The 25,791-nt window shown below is 39.8% G+C and overlaps 1 protein-coding gene across 5 annotated transcripts in view; it reads left to right on the top strand.

Moving 5' to 3' along the window:
• Positions 1 to 708: 708 nt before the first annotated feature.
• STRN (striatin) overlaps positions 709 to 25,791 on the top strand; it is a 118,140-nt gene continuing 93,057 nt past the window's right edge. For 2 of the 5 annotated variants that reach the window (XM_055539806.1, XM_055539802.1), the window contains exon 1: positions 709 to 1,120. In XM_055539806.1, coding sequence (XP_055395781.1) covers positions 887 to 1,120 — 234 coding nt within the window. In that variant the 5' untranslated portion in view covers positions 709 to 886. Of the gene's footprint in view, positions 1,121 to 1,297; positions 1,675 to 2,814; positions 2,880 to 25,791 lie in introns of those variants that run through there. The other 3 variants (XM_055539803.1, XM_055539807.1, XM_055539805.1) reach the window with 3 other exon arrangements.

The following is a 25,791-nucleotide window of genomic DNA, read 5'->3' as shown; positions in this document are numbered from 1 at the left end:
AACTTTTCACAGGATTTACTGCAAGATTAACTACAAAGGGAAAAGGACTTCAGCGGAGTAGTGTTTCAAATGAGGTATCAACAAACCAGAATTTGGAAGCAGCAGGAAGTTGCGGTGTAGAGTTCTGTGGAGAGAGGATCAGAGTTCCTTCTCCGTGAGAACTGGTCAGGCAACAGGTTTGATTGAACCCCAAGCGAAAAAGAAAGGCAGGAACGATAGCCGTACGGAAATGGACAGAACTGAGGCGTGTCTAGGGTCAGAGAATCACCGAAGTCTGAGCAGAAGGGGTCTGAGAGTGGTGGCTGGAGAACCCCGGCCCCGGGGTTGGACTGGCGAAGCTTGCTTTGAGCTTGTTTCTTATCAGAACTATCAGGAAGCCCCAAAAGATGTGCAGCTCGGGGTAACATTTCAACGCGCTAACTTCCGTGTGTGTGCGTGTGTGTGTGTGTGCAACAGCGAGCGCCACCCAAGAACTTCCGCGTGCGAGGGAGACGAGAGCACCGCCCGCGGGTGCCCAGCCCCTTCAGTGAGGAAACCCGCGCATTCCGCCAGGCGGCGGCCCCCACCGCCGCGGGAAGGGGCGGGGCTGTAGGCGGGGCTGCGCTCGCGCCCCGTCCCAACGCAGCCCCACAGGCCGCCCGCGCCACGCTCGTCGGCGCCCCGCCCCGCGACTACATTTCCCAGCAAGCCCCAGGCCTCCCGCGCGCCGCAGTTGACCCATTTCCCGGCCCGTCCCGGGCTCGGCTGGCCCCCGCGCCCAGGCGGCTGCTCCCTGCTGACTGGGGTGTGGGCGGGGAGCGGCGGAGGGAGGAGGAGGCGCTGCTGGCCGCCGCCGTTGCCTCCGCTCCTGGGCGCCTGGGCAGCTTCCCCGGTTCCTGCGGCCGCCATGGACGAGCAAGCGGGTCCCGGTGTCTTTTTCAGCAACAACCACCCGGCCGCCGGTGGTGCCAAGGGTCTCGGGCCTCTGGCGGAGGCTGCCGCGGCTGGCGACGGGGTTGCTGCGGCGGGGGCGGCCCGAGCCCAGTACAGCCTCCCGGGGATCCTGCACTTCCTGCAGCATGAGTGGGCCCGCTTCGAGGTCGAGAGAGCCCAGTGGGAAGTGGAGCGGGCGGAGCTGCAGGTAAAGACCCTCCCGGCCTGGCCCTCTTCATCCCGCCTCTTCGCTCCCTTCCGCCCCGCCCCAGACCCTTCCCCCTCCCCTGCTTAGCAGTCGCTCGTCCCCTCCCCCTTTGCTCCTGCCCATCCCACCCCGAACCTCGTCCCCCTCCTCCCTTCGCCTTTGCCTGTCGCAGACCCCACTTCCTCGACCCGGGTTCTCTCTCTCGCCCCTGATACGTTGTTTACCTTCCTCGCACCTCTTCATCTGCTCCTTTCCACTCTTAACTCTCAGGTTCATTTCAACTCTTTTGCCATTTCACGTCTGAGGTGTTCCCTTCAGTTTACTAATTGGGCTTACAGTAGTTTTGCAAGATAAGCAATCATCCCCTGTCCTGGGGAGTCCCATCCTGAGTCTAGAGATGGTCCCCGTAAAAGGTGTTGACAGTTGGCGCCTCTCTGTAAGGAAGGTGATCAAAGAAGACAACCAGAAATTGTGTCCGTGAGGCCTTGGCTTTAAGCAAGAAGCTGCTGTTGAGCCAGAGTGTTACTAGGAGTATGAGCTCGCTTTTTAAAAATGTAAATGTTTCTTCTTTTCCTTCTCCCTCGCCCCCTCCGGCGTTTCTCTTAGGTATTTCAGATTCCTGGATTTTGAATGAAGGACCTAGATGAGCACTGCCAGAGGATGGTTCAGAGATGATTTCCCCTTCTCAGAATCTAAAACTTCCCACGGGTTAATTTTCTGTTCAGGGTTTTGTGAGATTGACATGTACTTTTAACAGGAAACTAAAAGGAGCTTTAAAGTTGGTTACATTTCCTTGCATAATTTGCAAGATAAAGTGTATCCAGGGAGGAACTACTGTGGGCTCTTAGAAGGCTGAGAGTGAGACTGGTACTTTGCAGGCAGTTCTGAATTGGTAAGTAGGTTTCAGTGGCTGTTCTTAAAACTTCCAAGGCATTCACCAATTTCACAAAGAACTTAGAAAACTCTGAGTGTCTGTGCGTTTCTGTTTACTGGCTAATCCTGTATGCTTGTGAAATCTGAGTATAGTTTTGGTTGGTGAAATACTTGAAACACTACCCTCTGTGCCACTGTTTTTGGTAGCATGTATTTTCTTTGGCACTTAAAAAAAAGAAAAGAAATAGAATCGTGTTAAATGGAATCGTGTGCTGGACCAGACTGCTTTGGTGGAGTGCAAGTGGTTGTGGAAAAGCAAGTAGAAAGGGTTATAATACAGACTGTATTGGCTGCCAGCTCTGTGACCTTGAGGAAATCCTTTAACAAACTCTCTGAACTTCGGTTTCATCCTATATTCAGCATCTTTATTAAGTGGTAACACTGTGCCTGTAGGCTTGGGAGTTAAAAAAACTGACAAAGCCTCTCTCCTCATAGAGCTTATGTTTTAGTTGGGAGGCAGCAAATGAAGCTATATATATATAGTATGCTGATCCATAGTGGTAACTGCTCTGGGAAAAATACACCAGGATACAAGAGTAAAATGTGATCGTGCTCAGTCGTGTCTGAGTCTTTGTGACCCCATGGACTGTAGCCCACCAGGTTCCTCTCTGTCCATGGGATTTTTCCAGGCAGGAATAATGAAGTGGATTGCCATTTCCTCCTCCAGGGGATCTTCCCCACCCAGGGATCAAACTCCAGTCTCCTGAGTCTGCGTTGGCAGGAAGATGCTTTACCACTTAGCCACCTGGGAAAAGCCCCTTAGAGTATGATGGGGCAGCTGTTTTAGATGGAGTGGTCAGGGAAGGCCTCTGAGAAGTTGAATGAAGTGAGTGTGTGATCTATAGTTTCTGAGATTCTGCTTATTTATACAGTTACATGTTTATATTCTTTGGCAACTTTTTCATTGGTACCGTTTTGTTACCTAGTCTGTTGATATTTGTAATTTTTCTCATGATGAACCAGCAATGTATTCCATAACTGAGTTTGTGGATTTCAGACTTCAAGGAAGTATTAAAGGCAGGCTTTAACTTTAACCATTGTACAATTGTGGATAATGATTTTTGTATGTAGCTCCCTTAAATTTTTGGAGAAGGAAATGGCAACCCACTCCAGTGTTCTTGCCTGGAGAATCCCAGGGACGGGGGAGCCTGGTGGGCTGCTGTCTGTGGGGTCGCACAGAGTCGGACATGACTGAAGCGACTTAGCAGCAGCAGCAGCAGCTTAAATTTTAACTTCTTATCCAGTTTAGGGAATGTAAGATAAGTCACACTAATTTGTTCAAAAACAAACAAAACAGTTCTTACCTTTCTACCTGGGAAGTCTGAAAATTTCCAACCTATCTTCTCTCCCTCCACTCCCATATTTAACTTTTAATTTCCCTGTAGCTGTAGTTACTCTTTAGTTGTGCCTTCTATCCTCCTGCCCCCCAGAATATATACACACATACACACACTACTTAATTGGGTTATTTATGGCAAATGTTAAACTTTGGGTAGATTTCCTATTGGTGCTCATCATATTAAGAATACTACATGTTCACGGACTCTTTTGGTTTGAGCTCCAGTTAAAATTACGCATCCATGGAGATACTTCGAAAATGTGCCATGACTTTTAAACAGAACAAGTATATTCTGTTGGAAGGAGAGAATTTGTAGGAATCTGTGTTTTTTGATTCTCTTATTAGCGTAATTGAAAATATATTTTAAAAATCCTCCCTTTACATCAGAATCATTAAATTTGATTATATTCCTTTATTTTTCTTGTGCCTTTGGAATTTTTCTAGAAATACAGTAGGAAATAAGAATTGAATGAATGATGATAATGAAATGTGGATTAGTTGGTATCCTCCTTTTATTTTTATATCTTTGCCTAAGTCAGACTAATACCAGACTCAACAGAAATACCTTTAAGATTAGGTCTAATTGTCCCTTGAGGAACCTGTCAGTCCTGCTCTTTCAAGTTGCCAGGGCCGAGCTGTAAAAGGAATCCAAGTTCTCATCTTCATGGCCTGCCTGCATGACTTCCTCCTTCAAATCTGGGGAGTAAGGAACTGGCTACCTTGTGCCAAAAATTTACTGGTCCTTTTTTGCCCCTTTGCCCATGTTGATTAATATAAAATTCTCTTTTTAGTTGTGGAAATCCCCCTCTTGCCTCACCACCACCACCATTCATATGAGAGTATGTAATTCATGGGAAAAGAATGGTCAAGATTACTACTGAGCTTTGTATTTGTGAAAGAAATTGGAGATAGAATATGAATCTAATATTTGAGAGAATTTTCTGTGTATGACACATTGTGTTAGATGATCTCAAAGACACATGCAGTCTAGTTGGAGTGATAGAACAAACAAAATGCAGTAGAATCAGAATTTATCATTTTGGGGGTTTAACTTTTCTTAGAATAGCATAAGAGAGGAGAGCTAGCAGTGAATGAGGAGAAGAGCAGGAAGAAAGAACTAATGAGGTAATGAGAATCTAAGACTCAGTATTTGAAAATTACTGATTTCTGGAAAAGAAGCATGTAAGTAAAAAATAGTAATTATTGTGTCTAGATTTTGACCACATAAGATAGGTTGTATCTTATTTTGGTCACATAAGATAGGTTGTATGTGGTAGGGGAGGTTCTGCTGTCTACCTGGAAATGCTGAATTGCATGAAAAAGGTGATACGATTGAGTATTAGGGCATGTGGTGTGGAGGCTCTGAGTGTGTCCTCAGTCGCTCAGTCATGTCTGACTCTTTGCGACCTCATGGACTGCAGCCTGCCAGGCCTCCCTGTCCATCACCAACTCCCGGAGCTTGCACAAACTCATGTCTGTTGAGTCAGTGATGCCATCCAGCCATCTCATCCTCTGTTGTCCCATTCTCCTCCTGCCTTCAATCTTTCCCAGCCATCAGGGTCTTTTCCAGTGAGTCAGTTCTTTCCATCAGGTGGCCAAATAAATAAATGAATACATTCATAAAATGTTTGATGGTAATAAGTGCCATGATAAAGTAGGATAAGGAGAATATGGAGTGCTTGACAGGGTAGAGTGAGGAAGAAAGGCTTTACTGATAAGGTGCTATTTAAGCAAAGACCCGAAAAGGTGAAATCTGAGGAAAGAATATTCTAATCAGGGGAACAGTAAGGGGAAGGGTAAATATGCTCGGAATGTTCAAGGAGTAATTAGGCAAGTGTGGCTGGAGTGCAGGAGGAGAATGGACGAAATGATGTCAGAGGTATTGGGCCTTTCTCATTGTAAGGACTATAGTGCTATGTCAGCAAGATGGGCAGCTGTTGAAATGCTTGAACAGAAGAGTGACACCATCTTTCAGTGGAACCCTTTGCAAGGATCCAGGATAGACTGGGAGGGGAGAAAGATCAGAAAGTCTATGCTATGCTATGCCAAGTCACTTCAGTCATGTCCGACTCTGTGCGACCCCATGGACTGCAGCCTAACAGGCTCCTCCGTCCATGGGATTTTCCAGGCAAGAGTACTGGAGTGGGGTGCCATTGCCTTCTCTGTCAGAAAGTCTGGTTAGAGGCTATTTTCATCCTCTAAGCTGGAGATGAACTAGAGTAATAGTGACCAGATAACATACTCACATGTGATACATACTTAAAATATAATAGATTCAGAATACATTTTTGAAGGTAGGGCTAGCAAGATGTGTCAAAGGATAGGAAGTGAGATTTGAGGAAAAGGGGATTAAAGTTTGACTCAGCTTCATAGACTATTGTGAAGGTTTACTGAGCATTTAAATGGACCAAATAAACTCTTAAAACCTCACTTTATTTTTTGTTATTATAACCGTTATTTACAATTACAATGAAAGACAACATGGCACAGACCTGGATTTAAATCTTTGCTTTAAGCTTTCTATTTTCTTTCATGCTAAATGTGTTTACTATAATTCTGACCTCTCAGAAACTTAGTGTCCTCATGTGTTAAGGTGAGGCTGATAAACTACCTGATGAGAATTAAATGAGATATTTAAAAATATCTAGTAGAAGTCTGGTACATAACATAAAGTGCTGAGTAAATGAATGGTAGCAAGTGTGTGATGTTAAGTTTGTACTCTTATGTATTTCCTTGTCCCAGAAAAGCAGAATCTTCAGTTGTAACTTCTAAGGCTTCTAAGGTGCCATCCTGGGACCATGCAGTCTAGTGCTTTGGGTCGGATGGTGGCGCTTGGACATTTAAGGAAGAGTGAATTATTGCCTTCAGTGTCAGCCTCAAAGTACTGATTGTATGCTTGAAACGTACTTGCTTTTCTTAGTAATCCACTGTGTGTCTGTTGTTTTGGAACTTACCTAAATTTTTCTGAGTATGTTTGTCTTAACCTTACATGACTTCTTGGATAACAAATTGTATACATGTACCAACCACGCTATAAAACTAATCTTTGATATCTTTTGTCCCTTTAACCACTTCCTTTAAACTTGGACCCAGGTGAACCCTATTGTGGTATGGTATAAGTTTGTAAACAGGTTCATTTTTCATTCTATTTATATTATTGATAACTTTATAATCTTTATATTTTGGAAAGATTACAGAGGTTTTACTCCTTTAAAACATGGCTTCCTATTTGTCACTTTAGTTCAGTGTGTTTCAACTTTAGGTGAAATCTTAGAAACTTTAAAAAATACTCATTTCCTGACCTGTATCCCCCAGACCATTTAAATCAGAATCTTAAGAATCAGGGTCCATGGCTTTAGTACTCTTGAGTTTCCTAGTGGTTCTAATATGCAGCAAGGTTTGAGAGCCACTGCTTTAGTTGTCCTTTTCTGTTTTTATGTATGTTGTTTTGTTCAGTCACTAAGTTGTTCAGACTCCATGGACTGCAGCATGCCAGGCCTCCCTGTCCCTTACTATCCCCTGGAGTTTGCCCAAGTTCGTGTTTATGTATGTAGTTTGGTGATTTCAACACTTGTGTTGATGTTCCAGATACAAATGGCTTTTTATAGAATTTAGGATGTAATTTCTGTTATGTTTCTATTATTCTTTTGGATGACATGTAGCATTTTATTTTTAGGCAGTAGAATATTATAGTTTGAATCACCTCTCTCTGAATAACTGATATAGTAGCTGGCATGGGACTTCCTTCATAGCTCAGTTGGTAAAAAGAATCTGACTGCAATGCAAGAGACCTGGGTTCAATTCCTGGGTCGGGAAGATCCCCTTGAGAAGGGAATGGCAACCCACTCCAGTATTCTTGCCTGGAGAATCCCATGGACAGCGGAATCTGGCAGGCTACAGTGATATTGTAATCTTTGAGCTGGCATGAACTTTGGAAGCTATCACCTTCAACCGTCTTTTACAGGTAAAGTGAGGCCCAGAGAGGGGTTACATGACAAGGAATGAAATACATTTCAAACAAGCTCTGTCACTTAAATCTCCAGGTACCTTTATGGTTATTTTTTTTTTTTAACTTTTCAAAAACGTCTTTGTTGCTCCTTACAACCTTCGAAGGTAGAGTCACACTAATGTGACTTACCATTTGCCTTTTTATTTTGAAGCAAGAGACATGGCAAATAGATGGGGAAAGAGTGGAAACAGTGGCAGACTTTACTTTTTAGGGCTCCAAAATCACTGCAGATGGTGACTGAAGCCATGAAATTAAAAGACGCTTACTTCTTGGAAGGAAAGTTATGACCATCCTAGACAGCATATTAAAAAGCAGACACATTACTTTGCCAACAAAGGTCCATCTAGTCAAGACTATGGTTTTTCCAGTAGTCATGTATGGATATGAGAGTTGGACTACAAAGAAAGCTGAGTGCTGAAGAATTGATGCTTTTGAACTGTGGTGTTGGAGAAGACTCTTGAGAGTCCCTTGTACTGCAAGGAGATACAACTAGTCCATCCTAAAGGAGATCAGTCCTGAGTGTTCATTGGAAGGACTGATGTTGAAGCTGAAACTCCAATAGATTTGGCCACCTGATGTGAAGAGCTGACTCATTTGAAATGACCCTATGCTGGGAAAGATTGAAGGCGGGAGGAGAAGGGGACGACAGAGGATGAGATGGTTGGATGGCATTACCAACTCAATGGACATGAATTTGAGTAAACTCCGGGAGTTGGTGATAGATAGGGAGGCCTGGCATGCTGTGGTCCATGGGGCCGCAAAGTGTCAGACACGACTGAGTGACTGATCTGAACTGAGCTGAATAGACATGGAGATTTTACTATGTTCTATATATCTTCACGACCCAGATAATCACGATGGTGTGATCACTGACCTAGAGCCAGACATCCTGGAATGTGAAGTCAAGTGGGCCTTAGAAAGCATCACTACGAACAAAGCTAGTGGAGGTGATAGAATTCCAGTTGAGCTATTCCAAATCCTGAAAGATGATGCTGTGAAAGTGCTGCACTCAATATGCCAGAAAATTTGGAAAACTCAGCAGTGGCCACAGGCCTGGAAAAGGTCCGTTTTCATTCCAATCCCAAAGAAAGTCAATGCCAACGAATGCTCAAACTACCGCACAATTGCGCTCATCTCACACGCTAGTAAAGTAATGCTCAAAATTCTCCAAGCCAGGCTTCAGCAATATGTGAACCGTGAACTTCCTGACATTCAAGCTGGTTTTAGAAAAGGCAGAGGAACCAGAGATCAAATTGCCAGCATCCACTGGATCATGGAAAAAGCAAGAGAGTTCCAGAAAAACATCTATTTCTGCTTTATTGACTATGCCAAAGCCTTTGACTGTGTGGATCACAATAACCTCTGGAAAATTCTGAAAGAGATGGGAATACCAGACCACCTGATCTGCCTCTTGAGAAATTTGTTGCAGGTCTGGAAGCAACAGTTAGAACTGGACATGGAACAACAGACTGGTTCCAAATAGGAAAAGGAGTTTGTCAAGGCTGTATGTTGTCACCCTGTTTATTTAACTTCTATGCAGAGTACATCATGAGAAACGCTGGACTGGAAGAAGCACAAGCTGGAATCAAGATTGCTGGGAGAAATATCAATAACCTCAGATATGCAGATGACACCACCTTTATGGCAGAAAGTGAAGAGGAACTAAAATAAAAAGCCTCTTGCTGAAAGTGAAAGTGGAGAGTGAAAAAGTTGGCTTAAAGCTCAACATTCAGAAAACGAAGATCATGGCATTGGGTCCCATCACTTCATGGGAAATAGATGGGGAAACAGTGGAAACAATGTCAGACTTTATTTTGGGGGGCTCCAAAATCACTGCAGATGGTGACTGCAGCCATGAAATTAAAAGACGCTTACTCCTTGGAAGGAAAGTTATGACCAACCTAGATAGCATATTCAAAAGCAGAGACATTACTTTGCCAACAAAGGTTCGTCTAGTCAAGGCTATGGTTTTTCCTGTGGTCATGTATGGATGTGAGAGTTGGACTGTGAAGAAGGCTGAGCACCGAAGAATTGATGCTTTTGAACTGTGGTGTTGGAGAAGACTCTTGAGAGTCCCTTGGACTCCAAGGAGCTCCAACCTGTCCATTCTGAAGGAGATCAGCCCTGGGATTTCTTTGGAGGGAATGATGCTGAAGCTGAAACTCCAGTACTTTGGCCACCTCATGCGAAAAGTTGACTCATTGGAAAAGACTGTGATGCTGAGAGGGATTGGGGGCAAGAGGAGAAGGGGACGACAGAGGATGAGATGGCTGGATGGCATCACTGACTCAATGGACTTGAGTCTGAGTGAACTCCGGGAGTTGGTGATGGACAGGGAGGCCTGGCGTGCCGCGATTCATGGGGTCGCAAAGAGTTGGACACAACTGAGCGACTGATCTGATCTGATCTGATCTGATATATTGTTTTCAAGCTTATTTTATTAGCTACATTTAAGATTTCCTGTTGACTTTGGTGTTCTGAAGTTTCATAATGTTGTATCAGAATATAGATTTTATTTTATTTGGGACTTTGTTAAGCTTAAGTCTCTAATTTGACATCTTATTAGTTCTGCAAAATTCTTAGTCATTATTTTTTTAGATTTCTCCTCTATCTTATCATCTTTTCCATTTGGGTCTCTGATTACATGTCTCTCAGCCTTCTTTATTTGCTTTAGATTTTTCATATTTTTATCACTACATGCATTGTTCTGGATAGTTTATTCTGATTTATTATCCAGCCCATTGTGCATACGTGCTAAGTCACTTCAATCATGTCTGACTCTTTGCGACCCTATGTACTGTAGACCAGGCTCCCTCTAAAGTTGAAGCTACTCTTTTAAGGTTATCCAATGGGTTTGTAATTTTGGTTATTGTTGAAGTTTAGTTTTGGTTCCATTTATAAGTCTTCTGCAAGAATCTGCCTGCATTTCAGGAGACCCAGGTTCAATCCCTGGGTCAAGAAGATCCCCTGGAGAATGGAATGGCTACCCACTCCAGTATTCTTGCTGGAGAATTCCATGGACAGAGGAGCCTCTGGTGGGCTATAGTCCATGAAGCTGCAAAGAGTCGGACCCTACTGAGTAACTAACACACAAAGCTGCTGCATCTCTTAGTAGTTTCCTGTTCCTTGCAGATATTTTTGAGGTTGCCCTTTATTCTTTAAACCGAATAAGTACGGTTATTTCAAAGTTGATGTCTCTCTGCTTCGTATACGTGAGATCTGGTAGCGCCCTTTCTGTGGTCAGTTGCTTTTGCCAGTTCCTGCTCATGATGACTTGTTTCTTTGTATGCTTAGATAATCTGTGTGCTGCTCACTGTCCTTGAGAAAGTATAAGACTAATCTGGTCTCAGATAAAGGTATCTCCTAAAGAAAGTTTTTGCCTTTGTTTCTGCGGGCATTATATAGACTGAACCACTTTGAAATAAATTCCTTGCTTGGAGTTTTAGACCATCCAAGTAGTTGACACATATTTTGGTTGTGAAGTTTTGAGTGCCAATATACTTCTGCCTCAGGCTTCTCTCGTGGCTCAGATGGTAAAGAATCAGCCTGCAGTGCAGGAGATCCAGGTTTGATCCTTGAGTTGGTAAGATCCCCTGGAGAAGGGAATGAATGGTAACCCACTCCAGTATTCTTGCCTGGAGAATTCCATGGACAGAGGAGTCTGGCAGGCTATGGTTCATGGGGTTGCAAAGAGTCAGACACAACTGAGCAACTATCACATCACATCTATCACTTCTGTGTCACCTTTGCCTTGAGAGTATAAACCCTTCAGGGTCTTAGGTAAATATATGTGCCTATTATGAAGCTGTTTACCTCAGACTGGGACTTGAATTCACGTGGCTGGGACTTGAACCCAGCTAAAACCATGGTACCTGGTTTTAGGACCTAATGAAGCTCAGGTTTTTGATGTCTCATTGCAGAAAGAATTCAGTGAGAGACAAAGTGATAGGGAAGAAGTGGATTTATTCAGATTCAGAGAGAAGCACACCCCACAGACAGAGTGTGGGCCCTCGCAGAGGGTGAGTGGGGCTGTGAGATGTGGCATGGTTAGTTTTTATAGACTGGGTAATTTCATATGCTAATGAGTAGGGGGATTATTCCAGCTACTTTTGGGAGGGGGTGGAGATCTCCAGGAATTGGACCACCACCCACTCCTTGGTCTTTTGACAGTCCTTTGAACTGTCATGGCGCCTTTGGATGTGTCATTTAGCTTGCTGATTGAGGATCAAGGTCTAATCAGAGTTGACTTGTTTGCCCGTCTTGGACCCATCTGATTCTAATCGGTTTATGTTGTGTCCCTGGGCTATGTCATTCTTTAAAAAGTTGTGCCCTGCCCCTTTCCCTTTTGTTACAGTTAAGACTTTGTACACTAGATGGTTCTGGTCTTTACATTTTGTCTTTTGGATTCTGCAGAGCTGTCCAAACTATAGCTCAAATTTGTTCTGATTGGTCAGCACCCAGAGGGAAAAATGGCTTTTGTTCCCTTACCTCACTGGGTTCCCATTTTCCCTTCAGTTTTGGTCAAATAATTCCTTACTTTCTTACCAGCTTTGCTTATGGTGATTCTGGAAATATTTTATCTAGGAGAGCTGTTCCATGACATCATTACTAGCACTAAATTCTCATATATTACTTTCTAAAACTGACAGATAAAAAATGGCCTTAATAATTATTTGTAGAGAAATATCACTGATAGTACTTCTTTATCAGGAGATATGCCCATTTAGCCCTAATTATTACTTATTAACTAAATCTACTTTTCTTTGTATTGGGGGGGAGGATACTTACTTCCACAAACTTTGGTAATTTAAGCAGAATTTAAAGCAAACCCCTTTGCTAATCAGCCTTTGAAAGATGTTTGAAAACCCACGAAATTGGGACTGGTTTCCCTTTGTCAGCCTACTGTGTGCTTGATGTCAGCTACACTTTTTTTTTTATATACTTTTGATGGAGTTTCTTGGTTTGGTCAACATTTTGATAAAGAAGTCTATTGACCATCATAATTTGGCAGTGGGAAATATGTGCCTTTTGGTCAGACAGCTCCATAACTTCTGATTTAAATTTTTCCAGACCTTGTTTTTATTCTTTTACTTTTATTTTTAAAATTTTTATTTATTTATTTTTTGGCCACATGGTTTTTGGGATCTTAATTACCCAACCAGGGATTGAACCCTGGTCCTTGGCAATGAAAGTGCAGAGTCTTAACCACTGGACCACCAGAGAATTCTTTGGACCTCATTTTTATTAGTAAATTATAGATAATATACCCACCAAGCAGAGTAGTTGTGTGGTTTTAAAAAGATAAAATATGCAAAATATATGACCAATAGGTGTCCAATAAGTGGTTTCCTCTTCTTGGTTGAAATTTCTGTGGATAGAATGCATTTGATTGTATTGTTTAAATCATATTTTAGAAGCCAAGAACTAGTTTAAGTGATCCATTTGGCATAGTAACTGCTTACATTCTCTTTGCCCTGTTAGTAAGTGATTTAGGGACAATAAATTGATGGTAGATGAAGTACGATGCGGCCAGAGATGGTAGTAGTAGGTGGTAATAACTTATAGGCATTGCAGACTAGAGATACAACAGAGAAAATTGAAGTTTGGGAGAGAAACCTGAGGCAGGAAAGAGAAGTTGGGAAGCTGGTAGAAAAGGATAGATAAAGGCTTAGAGAGGTTGAGGTGGGTATAGGCAGATAGGAGTCGCAGACTTGAGCACACACATTCACCTGTTTTTAATTCCTAATGGATGTATTTTCTGTAGTCTTCATTTTAGCACTTAACTATTGTAGAACTTTAAGGCTGACCAGGATAGACAACTAATAATATTTTAACTTCCAAGGGACCTTAGAACGTATATAGTTTCATACTTTATTCCATCTTTTAGAGCCTGTGAAACGGAAAGTCACTCAGTTGTGTCCGACTCTTTGCGACCCTATAGATTGTACAGTCTGTGGAATTCTCCAGGCCAGAATACTGCAGTGGGTAGCCTTTCCCTTCTCCAGGGGATCTTCCCAACCCAGGGATCGAACCCAGGTGTCTCACATTGCAGGCGGATTCTTTACTAGCTGAGCCAGAAGGGAAGCCCTATGGAGCTAGAGGCAGGAAGTAAATAGATCAGTCTGTGAGTTCGTGTATATTTAGTTTAGAACTCAGGAGTCCCAGTACTCAAGCTGAGCCATTGTTCTCCATACCTCATTGTCTCCTTTTATTGATCCCTCTCCCTGAATAACTGCTTCTGATCTGAAGTAGACAAATGAATTATAATATTTACCTGATTAAGTATGCTTTGAATAGCTGTCATAATTTAAAGAAAATTATCATTTATTTCAATCTTTTCTTCAGGTAGTATAATGTAATGAAACAATTATATTGTAAGGGGTTCAGGAAAAGTCTTTAACAGTTTGTGTTCCTTGACTGTGTTTAATAATGTACCACTGTATTTTCTTTTAATATTTTTATTTTTGTGTAGCAAATGTTGAAATACAGTGTTTATTTCTCTTTAAAAAATGCAAATTTGGATATTTTGCAACTTGCTCTGAGAATAGCCTAATTAAGTTCTAGGTATATATATTATTAATATAGTTTGTGTTTATTGATCATATATCATTTTTTGTGTAGTGCTTATTAGGTTATTCTTAGCTCATCTACTTTACATATGCTATATTTGAACAGAATAATATGTCAATCATGTATTTGCTCTTATGCAGTAAAGTATTTGAGGAAATAAAAATCACTTTCTTTGGCAAACTTTAATGCTGATTAACATCTATTATAAAAACACCCTATGTGAACAAGATGATGGATACTAGAAAATACTGATAGGTACGAGGCAAAATTTGTCATAGTGTTGGTTAGCAGCAGTATGGCAAAAGGAGAAATGAGTAGGTATTTTGTTTTGGAGATAAGCTAGGGAGAAAAATAAGGGAGTAGAAGCCCTAGAATTCAGGTGAGCTTTGGGAAATATTGAATAAGGTTGGGTGGAATCGGTATTTTGGGTGTGGTGAATAGATTCTCGTGTAACTCCATTAGGGATCCAAAGAAAGCGCCGGGGGGGGGGGGGGGGGGGGTGTTTCATTACCTCACACACAGGTTTTATTAGCACTCATTTACATGTGACGGAAGTTGGATCCAATACCAGCATATCTAGTTAGGAGAAATAAACATGATGTCAAATTCCTAAAGGATGATACCAGTTTCACCTGATGGAAAATTACAGCCCAGTCTGGGACTTGTTCTCAATTTTTTTGTTTATACTTTCTAAATGAGAAAGTTAAGCAGTGAGCAAAGGAGCCTGAATTACAGGCACAACTAAAACCTGCTTCTGAGGAATGTGGATTCATACGCTAAAAGGAGGGAGCAGAAGGAGCCTGGGGACCTGGGTCAGCTCCCTTACTGAACTGGAAAGAGTAGTCAGTCAGGGAGGAAAGTGCCCTGGTCCCAGTAATAGAACCCAGCACTGTATCTGCCCTTTCCTCTCTTTCTTTTCTTTACTCTCCAAAAATAATAATAGTTTTATTTATTGAGCACTTGCCCTATGCCAGGTACAGCGCTAAACACTTTACATGTATAATTTTTATTAACCTTTGCAAAACTACCTGTGTAGATATTCATAATCATTTCGTAATTCATAGATGGTGAATTAATAACCCTGGTGGCACAGTGGTACAGAATCTGCCTGCCAGTGCAGGAGACCCAGGAAACACGGTTTGGATCCCTGGGTTGGGAAGATGCCTTGGAGAAGGAAAGAGCAACCCACTCCAGTATTCTTGCCTGGGAAATCCAATGGACAGAGGGAGCCTGGCTGGCTACATTCCTTAGGATTGCGAGAGAGTCAGACATGACCTAGTGACTAAACAACAACAGTTCACAGATGAGAAGAGAGGTTAAATAAGGAATAACTTTGCCATAAGGAAAGTTTGAGTGATGAGCCTGGGCATGGTAAGTAGAAAGAAATACAAACATACGGTCATTTGTCAGTGTAACCAAGCGCACTGACCCTTCGCTATTGTGTTTTAAAATGCTGATTGGAGTGCTGTGTTGTCAATCTTGAATAAGCTACAATTATAATGTATTAATGATTTCTGATTTTAGGGGGTTTTTGGCCATTTGGCATGTGGGATCTTGGTTCCCTGACCAGGGATTGAACCTGTACCCCCGGCAGGGAAAGTGCAGAGTCTTAATCACTGGAGTGCCAGGGAAATCCCTGGTTTTCTTTGAGTAAAGCACACTGAGTGCAAAACCATAGATTTTAAAGGATTTTTTTCCCAGTCTTTGACAGTTCATCCAAATCTAATTTGACAAAACCTAGTGTTTTTTAGTAGGTTTCCTTTGTCTTGTCTTTCTGAAGCAATCAGTGTAGTCTTTCTCTTCATGCCTATATTTTGTTGGTTTATATGATACTTACTTAATTGAATTACCTGATCAAAGTACCAAGTGGAACCGACATCAGCAGGTTTGGGAGGAAGTCCAGTTGACTCTTGGTTGACCAACATGTATGAGTAAACTACAGACAATACCATACTTTAGCTTTGAACGTTTAGTATACCTTAGGCTTTGGGCAGTGTTTCACAAAGTTACTGGAGAATACTGCTTAATCCATAGGGTTGGTTGAGAGAGGATTAGTGGTGAAAACTGCTCTGTCTTGATTATACCACGTATCTCATACTTTGCATATTTGTTTCCTCACTAGATTGTGAGTCACTCTAAGGGTGTTCTTATTTCCCTAAGTTCAGCAGAATGACTTGCACATAGCAGTTGCTTAATATATGGTTCTTAAATGAACGGCTCATGTATTAGGTTACATTGTTATTTGAATATGTATTAAATAAATGTATCTATATATCTTGTCTCCCAACTAAATTGTGTCCTTAAGGGCAAGTCTTGTGTGCTACACTTCTTTGATATGCACAGTGTTTGTCATTGTAGTGTACTAAGGTTATCCTTTACTGTCTGTAAAGCACTGGCTCCAGGACCATTCCCCCTGCCTCCTCCCCTCTCCATGGGTACCAAAGTCCGAAGATGCTCATATAAATATGGCATAGTATAGTCAGCCCTCTGTATCCACTGGTTCTGCATCTTTAGGTTGGTATATAGAGGAACAGCGTATCTGTCTCTTGCTTCTTGCTATGACTTCCACTGGAAAGAGCCTTTTAGAGCAAGTTAGGTCTGTATTGGAGAAGGAAATGGCAACCCACTCCAGTGTTCTTGCCTGGAGAATCCCAGGGACGGGGGAGCCTGGTGGGCTGCCGTCTATGGAGTCGCACAGAGTCGGACACGACTGAAGTGACTTAGCAGCAGTAGCAGCAGCAGGTCTGTGTTCAGAGCATTGCCTGAGCCCTGCCATGTAATTCTGACAGAGCTTATTTCAGGGATGTTACTGGCCTCATAATAGCAGCCTGCTGTTAGCTGCAGCAAATGGTGCTAGAGTTTTGGTTGTTTTGCTTATAGGTTTGTTTTCTTTTCTGTTTGTATGTTAAACTCTGACTGGCATATACCAAGTGTCTTTGGCATCATGTCCTAAGAAGTCTTTACAATCATCAGGGTAATGTAACAGTTTTTTTTTTTTTTTAAAGCCCATACCTTAACATCTTATGTACACTTGTTATTCCTTCTAAGTAGATAGCAAATCAAGTATTTCTCCTGTGAAGGTAAATCTTATTTTAAGTAAAATATCTAGTCATCTTTACTTTGCATTCTACTTTTTATTTATAGTTGCATTACCAGTATGTTATGATTGCAGACGTTTTTGAACTCTGCTTATTTAATAAAATAGAAATGCTTCAGTTATCTAGAATGTAGCACAAAAGGTTTTGATTTCCTTATCACTAAACATGTTTCTTTCCTTCAAAAAATAAACTTCTTAGATTCTTAAAGCTAACCAGCTAAGTGAGAATGAGCACAAAAAGACTGAAGTATGAAATTACCAAGGTTGCCAATATCTCATAGAAAATTTGTTGTTGTGAATTTAAAAAAAAAGTGTGCTTTTGCTTTCAAGACTTTGGGTTGAAACCTTAGGTACTTATTGAATACCTGGCATTTCTCCTAGGCACTGTGGAGAACAGGCATATATGGGTTCAGCTCAGTCGCTCAGTCGTGTCTGACTCTTTGTGACCCCATGGACTGCAGCACGCCAGGCCTCCCTGTCCATCACCAACTCTCCGAGTTCACTCAAACTCATGTCCATTGAGTCGGTGATGCCATCCAGCCATCTCATCCTCTGTCGTCTCTTTCTCCTCCTGCCCTCCATCTTTCCCAGCATCAGAGTCTTTTCAAATGAGTCAGTTCTTTGCATCAGGTGGCCAAAGTATTGGAGTTTCAACTTCAGCATCAGTCCTTCCAATGAATATTCAGGACTGATTGCAGCTCACATGGAGCTTATAAGCAATGATTCTTAATTTTGGGTAGACCTAAGTCCATTATGCGTATGGTAATATTCACCTTGCTAGTGCCATTTCAGTTTTTCCTATTAAAAACCAACCAACCACTAGTAACTAGTAACCAACCACCAACCCTTTCTCAGCTCTTATCCATTAATATGGTCATCCTATCCCTTATTCACTTTGATGTTTCTGTACAGGCCACATTTACTCTCTTCAGTTTTATACTAATCTCAGCTCTCTCTCTCAGCTTCTTTGTTCTCTTTCTCTTTTTGGATTATTCCTTTCTCAGTCTCTTGTGATCTTGCTTCTGTTCTCTGGTCAGATCGTTGTTGCCCAGATTATACTTTTTTTTTCCCCCAGTAGTTACACATTAAGCCCTCTCACTCCAGTTGATTCCTTTTATTTAATTATATCTCTAGTTAGGCCTGGTACTTTTCACAGTGAAAATTCTTCATGTTTAATTTCTTGCTTATCTCTTTACCTGGGTGACCTATCTCTTGAAACTCAGTCATCCTTCTCCTCCCAGACTGAGTCAACCTTCTTCTCTGTATCCAAACTCTCCTTTACATTGTCTCAAAATCTAGATTCACCTTTCATTGAATGTTTCACTCTTGTCTTCACTTTCCTAGCACACATCTGATTTCATAAATCCTGTGTAATGTTTTAAATCTATGTAAAATCATTTAATTCCTGATACTCTACTGTTGTTACCCTGGCTCAGACCTCCATCACCTCACCACCTCATGTCTGGGTGACTGCAGTAAGGGACCTTCCTAATAAATATTATACCTCTGGTCTCTCCTTTGACTAAGGCATTCTACATAGTATTGCTTCTGGCTTCTAAAAATATTGATTTGTTCAAGACATTCTCTTTTATTTTTCATTTTTGTATGTAGTTGATTTCAGATCTCTCCATTATCTCTCCATTAGGCTATTTATATTTCCTGTCTATTTGATCTTTTTCAACCAAAATAGTGTACTCTTGCTTTGCACATAAGCCATATCTCTTTTTTTCTTTGTCTCTCTCTTTTAAAAATCATTACTCAAAAATGTTTGCATTCTGGAATGTCTTTCCACCACCTCGTGGTTTGTGTTACTCTTTCAGATTTATGTGTTCTTTATTCAGATTTAGCTTAAGCCCCATTTCCAATATGAAGAGTGTTTAGAGAATATTTTTAGTACAGCTAATCCTTGAACAACACGAGTTTGAATTGTGCAGGTCTACTTAAATGCAGATTTTTTTCTGTAGTCAATACTACAGTACTTTACCATGCAAGGTTCGCTGAATCTGCTGCTGTGGAACCATGGATATGCAGGAACTACCAGGGTGGAGGGCCAGCTATACAAGGATTTTTGACTGCCCAAAGGGTAGATGCCCCTAACCTCCTGTTGTTTCAGGGTCAGCTGTAGTTGCTTTGTCATTTGGCACTTAGGCTGTGTTGCCTTGAACTCTACTTTTTATGAACCCGTTCACTTAATTGAATAGGTATTTATTGGATATCTGCTATGTGCAGTGACCATTCTGGACCTTGGGGATATAGAAACTAATATTGGAGCCAGTCCTTTCCATCTTGGAGCTTCAGCAACTGCCTCTGTATCCTATTAAAAAAAATTTTTTTTTCCCTAGCACCTTTTCACAGTACATGTTAATAATGATGATGTTAAAATTGAGTTCAAATTTGCAAGGAGCCCCTGGCCTAATAATGCAGCTCCCTCTTTCCTTCCTGCTGCCTCTGCCTTACTGCTGACCAGGATCCACCGGTAACTTCAGAGGAGAGGATGATTGATCTGTAGGATGAGGATGTCTGTTGGGAGGTGGCTATTGTCATGGATTCAGTAATTTAAAAAATTAGCCAAAGTAATACTGCCTAGGAAGATATTAACTCAACTGTATACTGTCAGTCTCCCATGAAAAATAAGACAGTAAGTAGAATGCAAGCAAAAAGAAAATCTTTTTTAAAAATATTAGTCTTGGGATCAGTACTTACTCAGTTGTGTTTTTCATACACATCATCTTTGGTTCTGTAGAATCACAGGATGTTAAACTCTTTCATTTTATGGTTGAGGGTACTGAGGCTCAGAGAAGTTCAGTAACTTTAATAAGATCACATAGGTTAGTGAGAGAACCAGGAGTAGGAATTTCCCAAATGACAGACATCAAAGAACACTGAATTTTTGTATAATACAGCTCAGTAATTGATGTGTATAGTTATGGCCCTGAGTTATCAGGAAAAATTAAGTGATGTTCACTGACTTTTTTGAAAAGTGAAAGCAGGAATTCATGGATCTTTTTGATTCAATATACTTCAAGGCTTAAATGATTCTATTTATATCAATTATTTTTTATATATGTTTTATGAATCTTTATTGTTTTTCCTACTTTGTCTTCCCTTTGTTTTCCTTTTAGATTGAGTAAAAATTGTTATTTTTGATATTTTGACCTAATTTTTTATATTAGTTTTTTTTTTTAAATCAGGAAGTGAATGTGTTATGATGATTGAAAGTCAGGTAGTTACTGATAAAAGCTTTTTAAAATAAAACTCGACTTTCCTAATTAAGGAATCTATTAACATTGATTTTTTTGACAATGTTTTTGTAAATTTGCCATAACATGAATTAGAGATTTAGAGCATAAAATTACTAGAAACCACTAATTTTTCTACAAAAAGAAACAACTTTAGTCCTTGTGTAGAATTCGCAGTTAAATTTAGAGTTTCTAAAAAGAAACTAAATTTTATATTTATCAATTTTAAAGAAAACCAGAGCTGGACGGTGGTTAAGATGGTAAAAGCAGATTTTAATCAGGAACCATTACAGTAGAAGGAAAGAGAGCTTTTAATATGAAACTGGGCTCAATCCCAAATACAACAAGGTGAGGTTGGAATAGAACGCCAATGAGGAGGGTATGCGGGTGTGTGGTGGGTGGAGGGGGTTGATGGAGACAAAGCATCAAGGATAAGGGGGTGATTGTTGTTCAGTTGCTAATTTGTGTCCAACTCCACCATCTCATGGAGTGCAGCACTCCAGGCTTCCCTGTCCTTCACTATCTCCCAGAGTTTGCTCAAACTCATGTCCATTGAGTCGATGATGCCATCCACCCATCTCATCCTGTGTCGCCCCCTTCTCCGCCTGGCTTCAATCCTTCTCAGCATCAGGGTCTTTTCCGATGTGTCGGCTCTTCACATCAGGTTGCCACAGTATTGAATTTTCAGCATCCGTCCTCCAATGAATATTCAAGGTTGATTTCCTTTAGGTTTGACTAGTTGGATTTCCTTGCAGTCCAGGGGATTCTCAAGAGTCTTCTCCAGCACCACGATTCAAAAGCATCAATTCTTTGGTGCTCAACCTTCTTTATGGTCCAACTCTCACATCCATACATGACTACTGGAAAAACCATAGCTTTAACTAGATGGACTTTTGTCAGAAAAGTAATGTCTCTGCTTTTCAATATGCTGTCTAGGTTTGTCATAGCTTTTCTTCCAAGGAGCAAGTGTCTTTTAATTTCATTGCTACAGTCATTGTCCTCAGTGATTTTGAAGCCCAGAAAAATAAAATCTGTCACTGCTTCCATTTTTTCCCCTTCCATTTTCCATGAAGTAATGGGACCAGATGACATGATCTTTGTTTTTTGAATGCTGAGTTTTAAGCCAGTTTTTTCACTCTCCTCTTTAGTTCCTCTTCATTTTCTGCCATTAGGGTGATATCATCTGCATATTTGAGGTTATTGATATTTCTCCTGGCAATGTTAATTCCAGCTTGATTCATCCAGCCCAGCATTTCGCATGATGTACTCTACATATGTTAAATAAACAGGGTGACAGTGTACAGCCTTGTTGTACTCCTTTCCCAATTTTGAACCAGTCAGTTGTTCGTGTAAGGTTCTAACTGTTGCATCTTGACCCAAACATCAAGGATAAAGGGGTTCTTACTAAACTGACCTGACAGGATTCTTGCTGAGGGCAGGCTAGGGTGATCAGATATCACCCGAGGGATAGTGGGGATGAGGAATTTGATCGATATTGAGGATGATCAGATATTGAAGGTGGCTGGAGAAGGAAATGGCAACGTGCTCCAACATTCTTGCCTGGAAAGTGCCATGGACAGAGGAGCTCGGCGGGCCACAGTCCATGAGGTCTTGAAGAGTTGGAGATGACTGAGTGACTAAGCACGCACACACACACAAATTTTCAGATATTGAAGGTAGAAGATTCTTGCTAAACTGCCTTAGTAAAATTCTTGCTAAAATTGAATGATATAAAGATGGTCATGGAAATCCAAAGATTGGGTCTTAAAGAAGAGAGAACTCAGAGAAGGCTGACTAAAGTTTTGTCAAGAAGAGAATCTTTGTCAGAAGAAATGATTTATATAGAATAAGAATAATTGAATATACAAACCAGAAGATATATACAAAAAATAGATTTGTATTTTTTGTATAACTCGCTCTCCCCAGTTCTTGGCCATAATCTGTTTAGACATAAATTCTGGTATCAATTTAGTGTATATCCTCCCTGAATTTTAGTGTATACACATATAAACATACACGGGTTTTTTTTTTTTTTTAATTGAACTTGTATTTGCCTTGACAATAATTACATCTTTACATTTTAAGTTTTTCCAGTTAAGACTTCTCTCTTTCGTTAAGTAGAGACATCTTATACTTAAATACTTAGGAATAAATTTAAGAATTTATAGGTTTTCTTACTTTTGTGAGTGGGATTTTTCCACATTACTTTCCAACTGGTTATTTCCAATATTTGGGAAAGCTGTGCTTTTGTGTGCAAAGTCATCTAGTTACCTTGCAGAAATACTTATTCTTTCTAATGTTTAGTTACTTTAGGAAGAGAAGCCAAGTGTAAATATTTCGTGTTTATTCCTTCTTTGTTTAGAATTGGCTATCAATCCCAGAACTTCGTATTATGATAGTCATACTTACTGGAGGGTATCCTTTTGTTCTTTAAAAAAAAAAACAAAAAAAAAAACGTTATATGGAAATTGTATAACTGTTAAGTGTGATATTTGTTAATGGTTTCTAAAAACTACTATCTAGCATGTTAAGGAAGTTTCTTCTTAGTTTTCCAGGAGTTATTAACAGAAATAGATAATGAATTTTGTTAATTTTTTTTGATCTCCTAAAATAATATGTTATTTTTTTCCCTCATTTATCTTGCTAATGGCATAAATGTGGTTGTGGAGCGATTTTCTTTTGACACACTGATGTATTTGATTTGATTATATTTTATTTAGGATTTAGGATTTTTGCTTCAGTATTCTTAAATTCATCATTTTTGTTGATCTTGTTTTGAAGTCAGGTGAGAGGATTGAAATCTCCTGTTTTTCAGTCTGTGGCACATTATCATCTTGGTCTGCACACAGCCCTTCTCTTCTTTAATTTACTTATGCATTTTTGTCTTGTTTCCTCTCATATTGTCCTTCCAGATTTTTATGTATCTTTGTAAAATATTTTTGTTTTTCCTGTGCATGTATTTTTTTATTTACAAAAACCAAATTGTATAATTTTCTCTTTTTAACAAGGCTCATCTGTGATATTTTCTGAATATTAAGACCATTACTTTTAGCTATTTGTGAATTTCTTTCACATATTAATGGGTAGAGAAATTGCTGGTTTGTAGGGTATATGTAAACTTAAGTAATTTGCTGATTGGTTTCTAGAGTGATTACTCTTGTCTTCGTTTCCACTAGCAGTGCATGATTGCACAGTGCTGTTTACACTTGGCATCTTCTAGAGTTCTAATTTTTGCTAGTCTAATAAATGTGAAGCTGTATCTCCTATTTAAATTAATTTGAATTTTTCTGGTTATCACTGAGATGAAGCATCTCTTCCTAAATTTGTTAGCCTTTTGGGTTTCCTCTACTCTGATGTGCTTGTTTATATCCTTTGTAAGAGCATGGAGTGTTGGTCTCTGCATTTATTGAGATCATCTTCTATCTATATTCACAAGTAGGATTATTTTTCTTTTTCCTATAATTTATTTTTGGCAATTTTTCAGGTTAGTGTTTCAGTTTTAATAGGAAACAAAGATAGTTTTATTTATTAAAGCTAAAAAAAATCTAATACTTGTAAAGTAGGTTAAGATGAAGTCATTGGATTTGTATTTATATTAGTAACATCAATTAAAATAATGGATATCATTTTATGTAATGGATTTAATTTTAAAAAGCCATATTTTCTGAATCTTATTTTTAAAAATTAATAAAAGGAAAAAATATATATAGAAATACACGTGCATACACACACACATTTGTAGCTACTTTAATTGTTTTAGAAATATTAGAGGTTTGTGTGTATATGAAAACCAAGATTGCCAAATGTATTTCTAGTCTGAAAACTCTAGCCTTGTGTTACCTGCCGTGTAGATGGAATGCCCACATTTATAATAAAACCAGTTACATATAAACTTATTATTTCAGTCTTATCCTCCCTCCTTACAAGCTCTTTTCATTATATCCTTATTGCCTTTATATATTATTTACACGTAAGGCAGCTTATCTTAATAAAAGTCTGACGGTAGCGTCTTAGTTTTCTTCAGATCTCTGTTAGTGTAAACATCTATGATTTAAATATGATGTTAGTACATAGTTATTTTAACTATTTTATTTTTCTTTTTGTTTGTGTGACAGTGATATGAGTTAATAAAACACTTATTCAGAACAGTGAAACATAGGAAGTGCTCAATAAAAGTTAACTTTATTAATTTTGTATATTTTCGTTGTGCATGTGTGCTCAGTCATGTCTGACTCTTTGTGGCCCCATGGACTGCAGCCCGCCAGGCTCCTCTGTCCATGTAATTTTCCAGGCAAGAATACTGTTGCCATTTCCTACTCCGGGGGATCTTCCAGACCCAGGGATCAAACTTGCATTTTATATGTCTCTGGCATTGGCAGGCAGATTCTTTACCACTGTGCCACCTGGAAAGCCAGGACTTATACATATAAGTCCTTGTACTTATTTTTAGTAATTATGTAACCAAAGCAGATGTTAGTTTTGCTTTTTTTCCTGTCTGTTTCTGCATATAGGAAAGTTCAGAAGGGACTTCTGCAAATTGTTCACATTGATAACCTCTCAGTAATGGAATGTGGGTAAAGGAGTGGATCTGTTGGTTCTTCCTTTATATCTTTATATAAAGTTTGGATTTTTTCCCATTTTTCAGCATTTCTAGTGAGGAAGAAGAATATTTTTAAAAAGCAGCCAAGATGTAGCTTATTGAACTGATCTCTTTATGAGCATTTGGATGGCTTTGTTATAAGACAATGGTCAACATATGGCAAAATAGTTCATATTAGTAATTATCATCAAAGAAATGCACATTAACACAATGAGGTGTCCTTTTCTGTCTATGAATTTTTTAAATCAATGAGAACACTTAATGCTAGGGAAGATGATTAAACATTACTCTCATACATTGCTGTTTGTATTGTCAATTGGTCAGTACCTATGAGGAAACTGTTATACTTTGACCTAGTAATTCTACTTGTCATAGTCTATCCCAGAGAAATAGACAAAATTGCTAAAAATGTATATGCATGAAGATCATCATTGGCAGTTTATTTTGTACTAGTGAAAAATTACAGTATAAATGTTAAACTATAGTGAAACTAGTGTCATTTAGGAATGCTTTTGGCTGCAGGTAAACTCTATTAACAGAGACATAACATATAAAGTTCATATTTCTCTTAAGTCTGGTGGTGGGTAGTCTTTTTATCTCACATAGCTGGTATAGTTGCTCAGTGAGGACATAAAGAAACTTTCTATTCTCCTCTAGCATCTTTCACCCCCAGTGTGCTGGCGTATTTTCTTTCTTCTTGTTACCTTATGATTCCAAGATTACTATGGTTAGAGACATCAGGACCACACTAAAAAGCAACGAAAAGTTTGTTTGAGGTTTTCTGTTTGTTTTGAAGTGAATCTCCTTTACCAATGAGTGATAAACTTTCTCCAGAATTATCTTCTCTCCATCTTCAGCACACGTCTCATTGGTTACTTGGTTAC

Source organism: Bubalus kerabau, chromosome 11, assembly GCF_029407905.1.
Source record: "Bubalus kerabau isolate K-KA32 ecotype Philippines breed swamp buffalo chromosome 11, PCC_UOA_SB_1v2, whole genome shotgun sequence".
Classification (NCBI taxonomy): domain Eukaryota; kingdom Metazoa; phylum Chordata; class Mammalia; order Artiodactyla; family Bovidae; genus Bubalus; species Bubalus kerabau.
Note: the sequence above shows the minus strand (reverse complement) of the source record. Positions and strands in the feature narration are given on the sequence as shown.